Raw genomic sequence first — 13,030 nt, forward strand, 5'->3', positions numbered from 1 at the left:
TGCTGGTTTTAGGGCTGGGACTGTGATTGGTGGTCAGGAACCATTATTGGTTGAATCAGGGCTAGAAATTGGATTGGCTAGGGTTAGGGCCAGCTTCTTATTGGCCAGTAGGGCTACTTAAGCCTAGGACTCAGGGCGTCTCAGCCAAGGGCGGAGAGGACAATAGCAGTTGCCTGTTTGGGCCTGTTCAAGACAGGTTGGGACTAGTGCCAGAAAGGCTGCCCAATTCTCAATTGACCGGGAATGGTTTCAGCTCCTACACCTCCGTCAACATGCAAACACATATTCTGCAAAGACATCCAACTCATGCATCACAAACTGACCACAGACAGATTGCAATGTCCCATCACCCAACACAATACCCTTTATACAACACATATCCTCCACAACTACAACAGTCAAACACCTTCATTCTCACAGCAAACACCACTCTGTCCACTAACATAACCTGCCATCACCCACACAACACAAAACTACAGTATACATTCGTCTCAGCCTTCCAGATACACACTCTCTACTCATACTAACCAACAACACTATCCGCTGTTTGCTCCACACAGACCACCTGTCATCATAACAATGCTCAAACCCAGCCTTCAAACACACAATCTACAAACACTCTTCCCCCTCTCCACCAATTACACACAACTATACAATCCCCACATTTCACTCCACCACACATATTACCTCTTTCAGTCATTACAACTAACACTAACTCCCCTGACACACATCCATCACTTCGTCCATTTATCTCCAAAACACATCAACACCCCATCTAACACTCAAATTCCACTCACCAGCACTAACTCACATACAAATCCTTCACCAAAAACAACTAGACCAATATCCCCTCTCACTATTCCACAAAAACAATACAGACCACACACATCAGCACATCAAAGCAACACAAACTTACATTACACTTATCGTCATACCCACTCCCACCCTCAGGACTACACAAAGAATACAAATTCCATCCTATCTTCACCCCTACTTTCTCACTCTTCACAAACACCTACCACAAGCACCCAAACTCAGCAACTTCCATTCACTCGCCTCTCCTCCATTGCCCAATTTAGAGCCTTACATCATGATCCACATGCTTCTCCACCACCCCTAACCCATACTCCATCCACACTAAACAAACTCAAACAAAATAAAAAACATTCCACTCTTAGCAACCTCGCATCCCCTTGTCTATTACATAATACGACTACCCTACAAAAAACAGTACACTCTTCATGGCTCTCTCAGCCACCAAGTCCACCACCCACACAACCAGACACAGCAAAATGCCTCCTTAACCTGCTGGAAGAGGAACACTATATTGAAAAGCAAGACTATTGTGAGCCTCAAACAGTTATCATAACTAGCAACACTCCTGCTTCAAGCTCATATTATACTACTTACCCTTCTCCTAAACAAAACAACACTACCACTAACACACCTTTTCTAAACTGCCAGCTCATAAATGCTCGATCACTCTCAAGACCAGCACCACATCTACGACCTGCTCACAGACACACAACCTGACTCACTATTCATAACTGAATCCTGGTTGGGAGATGACATGGCCCCAGTGTTTCACAAAGCAGTTCCTCCGGGCTATTAAATCATCACACAAAACCGTATAGGCAAGACAGGAGGTGGACTAGCTATTATATTCAAACAGGCAATGAACCTCAGTAAAACAGAGAACATCTCCATAGAAGGTTGTTATGCCCTCCTTACCAGATGCCACCCTACTCCAACTTCCTCCTGTAACTTTCTCCTCCTTTACAGACCTCCACCTAACAACTCCACATCCCCAGATGCTTTTCTAGACACAGTCTCAAACCTTATTACACTATACTCCAACCTAGGCATTCTTGGGGATCTAAACATTTGGTTTGACAAAACCAATATGCCCCATCCAAAAGCTATCACCACTGGCCTAGTCGCATTGAACCTACATCAGATTGTACACAATCCCACACACATCTCTGGATACATCCTAGATTTAATTTTTGCTAAGCCTGAACTAGTTACCATTCATAGCATCACACCAATCACTTGGTCAGACCACCATTTAATAACTTTCCGACATACAACTCCACAAATCAACACACCCCACAACTACTTACATACATGCACCTATCTACCATGGAGCAAACTCAATTTGGATGACTTAGAAACACAACTAACAGCCAACACAGATCTAGATACAATTAATTCTGTGCCAAAACCTTACGAGTGGCTACAGGAAGCTTTTGATATCCTAATACCACTCAGAAAAACTAAACACGACAAAAGAAAACCAACACCTTGGAGAAACACAGAACTTAAAAAGATAAAGCAACAAATCAGTTGCAGCGAACCTGGCTCAAAACAAACAGCAGTCAAGACAAACTGCAGCTACACAAACTTAACAGAATATACAAATCATCAATTAAAAAAGCTAAAAAAAGGTACTACTCAGACAGAATTGAAAATGCTCAATCTACAACCAAGGAATTTTATAAAATTCTAAATGAATTTTGAAAACCTACATGCATGGAAGGAAGTCATCCCACTACTCAAGATTTCACAAACAAATTGGCAACTCACTACACAACCAAGGCAGACACATTGGACTCCTATTTAAAACAGAAGAAAACCATCAGCACCAACCCCTTTCCTAAAATACCCTCTAAGAATAAACCAACCCAACCTCTACAGTCCTTCCAACAAATATCCCAAGGTGAATTTGTGGATTTGGTCGAAGCAAGCAGACCTTCTGGTTGCCCTTCTGACCCTTGCCCACAACAAATCATCAAGAACATTCTTCTATCTACTTCTGCTGCCACACCTGTAAGAAGAATCATCAACAACTCTTTAACTACAGGAACTTTTCCTGTAGACCTGAAAAAGGCATACATACAACCGTTATTAAAGAAAACAAACCTAGACCCACAAGATCCCAACAACTACAGACCAATCACAAATGGACCTTTCCTGGGCAAATTGATAGAAAGAGCAGCATTCGCCCAGATGTCACAGTTCATTGCAGACAATTCGATACTTTCAGACTCCCAAAAGGGATTCCGCCCAGGAAGAAGCACTGAATCGGCACTCATAGCAATCTGGGATGATCTTAAAAACACAGTCGACCGCAATGGAGTTGCTGCACTACTTCTCTTGGACCTCTCGGCTGCCTTTGATACTGTTGACCCTGACACCTTAATTCAAAGACTCCACGAAGCCGGCATACAAGGGATTGCTCTCGACTGGATTACTTCCTATCTTCAAAAAAGATCTAATAGCATCCACTCGCCCCCCTTCTCGTCCGAACCCTACCTCACAAAAGCAGGGGAACCCCAAGGATCAATCATCTCACCTTTGCTTTTCAACATCTACATGATATCTTTACCAGAAGTGATCAATGATTTGCATCTCACATGCTACAACTATGCAGATGACACACAAATACTACTGAAATTAGAATGCCCCACAAACATTGAAAACTCACAAATCTTCAGTTGCCTCAGAGCCGTTGATCAGTGGGTGACCTGGAGCCATCTCAAACTAAATATCTCCAAAACAGAAATACTCATATGTGGTGACTGGAAACGTTATGACCCCCTCTACGTCTCACCTAACGACCTCGGACCACCTCCTCAATTCTCCAAGGAAGGTAAAAAAACTTGGAATCACCATGGATTCCAAGTTAACTATGAATGCCCAAGTGGACAAATAAGCACGAACAAGCTTCATCACCTTGAAGACTTTACGACGCATCTTCCCCCACCTCGGATTTCCACACAAGGTGCAAGCTACTATCTTGCTTGTACTATCCAAACTGGATTATGCCAATGGCCTCTACCATGGATCATCTCTATCTATTATGAAAAAACTACAACGTATCTAGAATTCTGCAGCCAGGCTACTATTACATATGAAGCCGCAAGCCCACATCTCCCCTGCCTTGAGAGCACTACACTGTTTACCCGTTGTCAGAAGATGCACTTTCAAGCTGCTTTGTATCACCCACAAAGCTATACATGGAACAGGACCACTTTTTATCAGAAACAAAATAACCAAAAACATCCAACAAAGAAACCTCCGCTCAAGATTGGCACCCCGCCTTAGAACACCACCATACAAGAAAAAGACTATAGGTGGTACATCCTTCTCCGTTCCAGCAGCCAAACTATGGAATTCATTACCCCCAACTATAAGAGCCACAGATAACTTTCTTGTCTTCAGAAAACTACTCAAGAGTTGGCTCTTTCCTTCATAACCACCATATTCAAACAACTATGCACTGCACTTGCCTATGTTGATAAATATTTTTTCTCATTGTGTCTATTTCTAGTTATGTATAGTTCTTTAGAAAATATGTATCGCTACTATGTCATAACAATAAAATACACACACACACTCTTTAAACCTGTTTGACTAAGTATATTTACCCATGGTTCTAATTATGTATTGTATGTACATATATGTGTGTGTATTCATGTGCGTTTGTATGTGTGTATGTGTGTGTACGCACACACACATATATATATATATACAAACTCCAAATACTCGAGGTAAACTCATGTGGCCCAAGAGGGGTGGTGCGAAAACCGGCACGAGCAAGCCATTACATTATATCTGGATTTTAATAACTGGTGGAATCTATACCAGTACACACAATTGTCAAATATATAAATAAATAAATATACAGATATATAATTATGCAACCATGTGACCATATAAAGTAAATATGTAAAGGGATAAAATGTCATAATGTAATGTTATATAAGGTTGTACTTTTGGGTTCTTATCTTGTACCTTGTATCTGTTGTTTGTCTTATTTTTAGGTCTATGAATTAATGGTATTTAGCAATGGTTGATTGGTGGTGAATATCACGTGACCAAGGCTGCTGTGTCAGCCGAAACGCGTTGTGCTTTGATTAAACATGGTTTTCACTTGCCCTGAATCCTGAGCGTGCGATTTTTACTTTTTTCTTTCTTGTTTTGGTGAATATATATATATATATATATATATATATATATATATACACACACACACATATATATATGTATGTATGTATGTATGTGTATATGTTTGTTTCTGTGCCTGGCATGTTCGTGGGTCATTGCATGGCTCATGGGTGAGTTGTTATACTAGATATCTATGAATCCCTGCTCTCATCTTATCACACTTATCTACCCATCATATGTCATGTCTCTATCAAACTATCCTCCATTCCCACTCTGACTCATCCCAATTCCTTTCTACTACTTTCATCTCCTAAATAACTCTGCCTAAGCTCTTCCCTCTGCTTCCACATCTAACTCACCAAACCAAACCTCACTCTACTACCATGACCTCCCACACAACCCTACTAAATTCTCCCTCATTTATCTCACCCTGCTACTATGATCTCCCTAACCCTTCCACAGACTCTTCCCTCCTCCATCCCCATTTACTTATCCCAAGCCTTTGGGTTGATTAAAGGAGGGATATACTCCCAATTAACACTTCTGGATTTCTTTCCTCCTCCACCCCTCCATTACTCCAGTCAATCTAACTAACAAACTCTCATATCTGCGGCTCAAATTAACTCATAATACTAAAACTGTACTTATATTTCCCGATACTAATCCATCACTAATTCTTGTTGGGTTCCAGATTAGCGTGCTACTCACCGAAAAGCACTTAGACGCCTCGTCAGGGGTAGTAAGCGCTATATAAATACTATTACCATACAATACAATTATGTGGAAAACGTTGCATATGCAAAATCATGCATTTGCAGTAGCCCCGTGTATAATCTATGAGGGCAGTGTTATATGCAGAAGCACAGCCACCATGAAAAAAACCTAAGCTCAAATCAAGTACACGTGACTCCCGGATTTGATTGTGCACACACCGCAGGTGCCTTCCAGCCCAAATGTCGCTGTGACACCTGCTCAGATTGTTGACAGCCGCCAAAATTGTACAGGATTTGGTCCACCATTTTCACAAAATTGAAGCACCCATAGTTGAAATCATCTGCTTGATTTATCGTTGGCATAATATCTGGTGGAATTACAATCAACATGTTACCGCTTTTGAACCTCCAGCTCGACCATTCGAATATTGCCGGATGCAGTTTGGTTTGGTCCGGGCAGCCTCCGTATTTCAACACATAACCCACCCCATGTTTAAAGATGTTAAAGGGGTTTCAGTCTTTCGAGACGATGCTCTGGTTTATATCTCTGAACTTGCCAAAAATAATAAGTCCTTGGAGAGAGTATTGTGCACATTACAAGGGAATCAAATTTTGCTATATAAGGAAAACCGTTAATTTCTGAAGCAGAAAGTGGAATGACCTACAAATGTAATTTCCGCACGTATTCACCTCGTTTGGTTCCAACTCTTGTTGGTGTAGCACAGCCAACGACAAGAGGGACTTTTGTCGGCTTGTGATAATGTTTTTCATTTGAATCAAAAATGTCAAGACATTTCAAAAGGTCAGAAATGTCAAGTCACATTTCAATGGGTCAAAGGCCAAAAAGTTCAGGCTAAAGCTGTCATCGAACTGTTGAAAGCTTATCTATTCTAACCCACTTAAAGAAAAAACGTTTGTCTATACGCAGTTTGTTTGGATTACGACAGCATACTGTAAGCAGTGCCACTCACCATGCATGTATCATTCCCTATACTCTCCTGTTCTCCAACACTGAGCTCAATATTTTAACCCCACTCAAGTCTTCTTGACTTCCCGTACACTACCCCTTGGAGTCTCTTCACAATAACGCCCCCCTCTTTTTACCTACCTTGACCCTATCCTTTGATAAAGACGGCCAAAGGCCGTCACTTCAGACCACAGCGATCCGTTCTGCAACTTGCCAGCCAGTTACCGGCGGCAAAATATCACTGACAATGAAGCAGGACTAACCAGTCAGTCTCCCATCAGCTGCGGCGGCCATCTTGAAGGGGAATCTTGAGGGGACTGCGTCTAGTTTACTAGGGATGGTGTCTGATTATGACCGTCAAGCAGATCCCCGTACCCACATGGTTGTACCGTTGGGAACAGCTGTTTGGTGATTTCCGGTACCAGCGTATTTATTACAAGCTGCAACCTCTTTGCCAGGAGCGGCTTTGCGGGTCTGTTGATATTATTGACTGGTGATAAGTTCTCCATTGAAAGATGGCCGTAGGCAAAAGCGTTGACTTTACAGCTTAGCGAGAATTCAATTTGCCCATGCATAACAGAAAATAGTTCCCTTGACGATGGAGATGAGACCACCTTGAATAGGTGGTATGCCGCCTTACTAAGATATGACAAAAATGTTTAATAAACGCCCGATTTAAAAGTCCTTTAGGAAATCTTCGAATATTGTTATATTTTTATAAGGTACCAATTTACAATTTTAGTAACATGCTTTTTCTTAAAATAGAAAGGTGATTTGTGTATTTTTGCAGTGCTTACATTATTTCACATTCTATATTTTTGCACTAAGGTGCTTTAATTCAGTTGAAGTACACCCGGCAATTGCTGAACACTTTTTCAAACCACTTTCTTGGGCTCTCTATCATACTCTTTGCTGCTCTATGACCATCTGCATGACGTAAGTCCTCCGGCTGCCTCGCACGGCACCCCTCCTCGCGCGGGGCATGCTGGGGGCGTTTACACCCAAGATGGAAGGTAGCCGCCCTAGTGACTGGTAACGGGCGCTGTTGGGCGGGGATCTTGGGTTCAGAAATTACGGGGCAAAAGTTGTCGCGGGCGGGGGGTGTAGAGGGGTCCACCTGATGATCAGTGGTTGAGAGATAAGCAGTTAGGGATGTTGTTGACACAGTTAGTAAAGTTATGCAGTGATGTCACAGGCGTGAAAGTGTAAAGTGACGCCATAATCGTTTGTGAGAGTGTCAGTTATATAGTGGTAATCTTGATTGGCTACCGTGGCAGGTCTGCTTAGAATTCATGCTATTTACCATACCAGTAATGCTTACTGGGCGGGAAGGTGTACGTTTTATTCCGGTAGGAGCTAGTACCACGTTACATACTTGACAGGCTTGTTTTGCCGATGGGTGCTTGGGTTTTGCCATGTCGTTAGCCTGAGTGGCTGGACTGACAGCGTTGCTAAATGTATACTTCTAAGTTTTTAGCGGAGACGTGGTGATGCCGTTGAATAATGTGGACTGGAGTACATTGACTCAGTTTCTGTTTATTCTCATTAAGTAGTGATGAGCATGAGTACTTTGGAATGTGACCTCATTTTTTAAGTTTCTTTGTGTCACATTTTCAATGCCCGAGTAACGTCTTCTATGTACATTGTATGTTCTTTCCCGGCATGCGTGTGCTTCCCCACTGCACTGTTTAGCTTGTAAATAAATGTGTCGATTTTTACATCTTGAATTTGTAAATTGTACATAGACTCCATTTGGTTTCTATTGTTATCTGTTGTTTATTGTTTCAATTTATAGTAGTGAATAATGTGGCGGCAGTGATTGAAGTCGTTTGGGACGGAGAATTTGTTTTGATTATAAGTTGTGGGCGGTTCGGAAATATTGAGAGCGAGCAAAGCAGTAACTTTTTTTTCCAATTGAGAGCAAGGGTTATTGTTGGGTTTCATTTACTTCAAAGTTCCACGTGCCACCTCTCAGTTTGAGTGATAATTGTGGCATTCGTATGTGTACTGTGGCGAGTGTGAAAGCGGCATTTAAATTGATTTTAAGTTGCGTTAGGTAGGTAACAGATAAATTATTGCTCTTCTTGGTGAGTCCTACAGCTATCCTGAATGAACATGCCACCTGTGCTGATGCATGCTTATCTTGACCCTATATGTTATGGTGGGTTACTGTGTATGTGTACAGCTGAACATTTAGAAATTACTTGACCTCTTTGATCTTTATGCAGACTACGGCCATCAGTTTGTGATTCATCCATCAGAGGTTGTCCACAGGTATGTAATCCCCGAGTTGCATTTGGTGTGGAGTTTCAGTTTGGAAGGCTTGGGTTATTCTCTAAGGGGCTTTAGATAATGCGGGTTATGTTTTGCAACTTAACCTGTGAATGTGGAGGATGAGAATAGATTGAGCTGTTTTGTTTGCTGGATTGCAGATGGCTTTCAGAAGCTGAGGCCATCGATGTAATCTGTGGCGGTGATTGCCTGATTTAAAATGGGCTCCGATGGATTGAAGATTATACTCCTTCAATGACCGTGTGGCAAGATCGAGAAACCGTATTATTGTGTTTGTTCAACAAGATCTTCTAGGTTAGGAAGTAAATTCCTGCTGTGGCGATTAGCTTCTAAGCATTCCAGGTGATTCTAGGAGAAAGGGTAGTGATGCTGACCATGCTTTCTAGCCCCTTCCTGTGGAGAGGAGGAGGAGGTTAGGTTCCAATCCAGCTCTGCCTGTTCCCAATGACATCCAGAGTTACGTCCTTTGGTACTTTGTCTACCCGTGGAGATGGAGTATGGATTCTTGACTGAAGTCCAGTTTTGTCACTGCAATGTGAACACATCTTTTAACTGGCAGCGCTATCAAGTAAATTCGTACATGTGTTGTACGGAGGCTTAAATGGACTGGAGGCACTGAAAATGAAGATAAAGATACAAATTGCAGTTTCTCCAGCATGTCCCCTTTCAACGGACGTCATTAAGGGAAGTCCATGGCCTGATTGGTACAGATTGAAATAACTTTACATGCAGTCTGCAGTTAATAGAAATTGATGACAGACTGGATCTTTGGATGTCTAATGGCAACATGTATCGAAGAAAAGAACTACTGGCAAAATGTATGGCCTGGCAGAATATGTCTTTTGAGTATTAATATCTCCCTTGCTGTGTTTGCAACGAACACCGTATCTGGTAGTCCAAGTTGGTTGCATCAAATGCACAATGCATAATGCATTGAATGTTTTAAGCTCAGTCTTTCAGCAATGGCAATTAATTACGGACTAGTTTGCAGGTTTGAGCTGTCAGCAACTTTTTTTTTTTTTTACATTGTGTTGATAGCATGGTGACTCTCTGAAGTTCTGTATTCAGGTATTGTTTGTACAAAAACAAGCTTCGGTTTATGAACTGTCAGTATGAATTTCCTTTGCTTGTATTATATCGAATCACTGGAAACTATCTATTAACTTGTGACATGTACATCGTTGCACAGGTAAGCACGATGTGTTGTATCATTCTGTTCCAGTTTTTTAGGTTGTAGTGTACCAAACTGTGCAGCTGTCTGGTTTGTTAGAGGCGTCTTGGGGGCATTCAGAAAACTGACCTAGGAATGCATTCTCCCCTTTGCTTGCCATTGGCTTTGTGGTTTTTAACTCACATTTTCCTGCTTTCCATTTGCTGGCTTTATTTTTTTTAGTCCGTCCAGCTTGAGTAGGTGCCATCCCTTGCTCAACCTTATTTACAAAACCTTGCAGTGTGCTCCCTTTCTACAAAAATACCAGTAAATCTTGTTCTTATCTTCTCACATTTGAGGTTCATTCAAAGACATAGGCCAAATGTGATGCACTGTCTTCCAAGGGCGCTTGTTTACTTATCTTTCAAAGTTATCTTGCTGGATGCTGGAGGGTAGGTAAAAGTTTTTTTTTTTTTTTTGTAGTACACAATATTTAAGTGCACTGTGTAAGTATTTCAGACTATATCTGAATTAGCAACACAAATGAAACACATTTTTTGTTATTTCTAAAGTGTGTTGGAAACAAATACTTTATTGTGATCAAAACAAATCATTACACTAGGTGATGACATTTTGAATTTTCTTCTGTACACTGTATAGTTTTATTAGTAAAACTGTATGTCTGTGCATATTTAATGGTTATTTCAATTGAAAATGTGTTGTCTGTAATTGCATTGTAGTACCACACCATGAATAGTCCACTCTACACCACTTCACTCTATTTTGTGCCACTCCACTTAACACCTCTCTGCACCACTGCACTCTACGCCACTTCACGCTACGCCTTTATATAATCTATCCTGTACAACTCTACTCCATGCCAATGCTCTCCTTGCCACGCTACACCACTGCACTCTTCGCCACTGCACTCTTTGCCACTGAATTCTACACTACTTCACTCAAAGCCACTGACCTCTACGCCGCTCTTTGCCAATGCACTCGACGCCAGTACACTCTACGCCAATGCACTTTATTCTGTAACACTCTGCTCTGTGCTCATCACTCCACTCTGACACTTGACTCTGAAACAATGTACTCCAAGCCACTGCACTCTGCCACTCTACTCCACTTTGCACCACTCCGCTGTATGCCACTCTACTTTCAACAACTGCACTCTATGCCAGTTCACTATACACAACTGCATTCTGTCATTGCTCTCTATGCCACTGCACTCTACTCTGCATCACTGCACTCTACACCACTGGTCCACTCTACACCACTCGGCCCGCATGTCTGAAAACACATTCAGGGGGGAACGTTATCCAACCAAATGTTCCAAATCTTGTGATATTTACTCCCACATCCTCCTGCCCAGGAGATGGAACGTTCCATTTGAGCACACCAATCCACCCCCCTCCTCCACTGCTGCAGTGATTGGAGGATTTGCAAATGACCAACTTCTGGCAATGTCCCTTTTGGCTATAAGCAGAGCAGTGCCCCCTAGTGTGGGGGTTGCCCGAGAGCTCCCCACTCCCTCTATCACCCCCAGGGGGGCCACTTTAGGAGAGGTGGCCAAGTCAAGACCCAATAGTGCGGACAGCTCACCAAGGACCCCCTCCCAGTACCGTTGGATCCTAGGACGCGACCAAACCATATGGAAAAAATCAGCTGGTGAATGGGAGCATCTACCACATCAGGGGTCAGGTCTGAGGCCAGCACGGAACAATCGGGCCGGTGTCAGATAAGCACAGTGCAAAAAATACATCTGAACCATTTGGAGCCTCGCGGATATTGCCAGAGTGCACAGTGCCATCAATGCATCCCCGCCAATCCTCCTCCTCCTCTAAGGTACCAGTCCTCCCAGCGGGCCCGCAGGGCCAGGAGGGACAAAGAGGCGTTCAGCACCAGGGAGCGGTAAATCTGTGACACACCACCCCACCCAGCGTTCCCATCATTGTCTTTGCCTCCATGGGACTAAAGTCTGGGATTGGGTGCCGTGTCTGATGTGGGCATGCCAAAGCTGTTGGAATTTATGGAATTGTCTGGTTCAGGGTTTGTGTCTCCTGGAGTCGCTGAAAGGACATCATGTTCGTACCCTCCCAGACATCTCCTACTACTGTGATGCCTATGTCGTCCTAAAGCCCTCAAGAGAAGCAACCTCTGGCATCCCCGCCAGAGCTGAGTGGGCCGGGTGACTCGACCCCACCATCCCGTCAACTTCTGGGCTGCGCGCCGCCCATATAGAACCTGGCTGGTAATTTCAGGTGTATCCCTGGGGATAGAGGAGCCATACAACAAATCCATAAGTCGTAGGAATCCCATCTTGGCCAGCTCTAATCGATAGGCTGGATCATCCCACCCCCCCAGTGAGCCATTCATTAATAGTGAGTATCTGTACAGCCAGGTAGTAAAGATATAAATTCGACATGGCCAGACCACCCTCGAAGACTCCACATTGACAGGAGTCCCAAGAGAGGTGGCACTGGCCTCCCCGCCACACAAAGGAACAGGCCACCGCCTCCATCTCCCGAAACCAGTGCCGGGGGATCTGGATGGGGAGATTATGGAGGATATATAGAAAACTGGGTAGGATCAACATTTTGTACAGTGCTATGTGTCCCATAACGTTAAGCGGCAGATGCTGCCAACGGCACAGATCCGCTTTCACTCTTCGCGAGAGCGGGTTGAGGTTAAAGGCCCAGGTCATGTCGGGATCAAGTGCGATTTGAATACCAATGTATGCACAGCTTAATTGCCGGATAGGGATGGTTGTCTGCCAATCTACTAATGCTAGAGATTCAGAAAGTGGACCTAGCAGAGACTTCTTAGCATTCATTTTGAGGCCAGACGCCTCACTGAAAATATGGATCAATTGAAGACACCGGGGGCCACCTATTTCCAGGTGCGACAAGTAGAGCATCCTGGCGTATCATCTGAGCGAGGGGTTCTATGGCTAGC

General features: G+C 43.2%; 2 protein-coding genes across 8 annotated transcripts in view; one reads left to right on the forward strand and one right to left on the reverse strand.

Annotated features, from left to right (window-relative positions):
* The window catches only part of ANAPC15 (anaphase promoting complex subunit 15), a 51,995-nt gene extending 45,076 nt beyond the window's left edge, over positions 1-6,919 (reverse strand). The window contains exon 1 of one of the 2 annotated variants that reach the window (XM_069210907.1): positions 6,772-6,919. Coding sequence is in view for 1 of the 2 variants with exons in the window: in XM_069210906.1 (XP_069067007.1) it covers positions 6,635-6,637 (3 nt within the window). In the remaining variant the exon portion in view is untranslated. Of the gene's footprint in view, positions 1-6,634; positions 6,724-6,771 lie in introns of those variants that run through there. The other variant, XM_069210906.1, reaches the window with a different exon arrangement.
* A 221-nt stretch (positions 6,920-7,140) lies between these two features.
* CCM2 (CCM2 scaffold protein) overlaps positions 7,141-13,030 on the forward strand; it is a 326,059-nt gene continuing 320,169 nt past the window's right edge. The window contains exons 1-2 of one of the 6 annotated variants that reach the window (XM_069210899.1): positions 7,594-7,643; positions 8,859-8,904. The gene's annotated coding sequence lies outside the window, so the exon portion shown is untranslated. Of the gene's footprint in view, positions 7,257-7,531; positions 7,663-7,763; positions 7,980-8,858; positions 8,905-13,030 lie in introns of those variants that run through there. The other 5 variants (XM_069210902.1, XM_069210903.1, XM_069210904.1 and 2 more) reach the window with 5 other exon arrangements.

This window comes from Pleurodeles waltl, chromosome 10, assembly GCF_031143425.1.
Source record: "Pleurodeles waltl isolate 20211129_DDA chromosome 10, aPleWal1.hap1.20221129, whole genome shotgun sequence".
Taxonomy (NCBI): Eukaryota; Metazoa; Chordata; class Amphibia; order Caudata; family Salamandridae; genus Pleurodeles; species Pleurodeles waltl.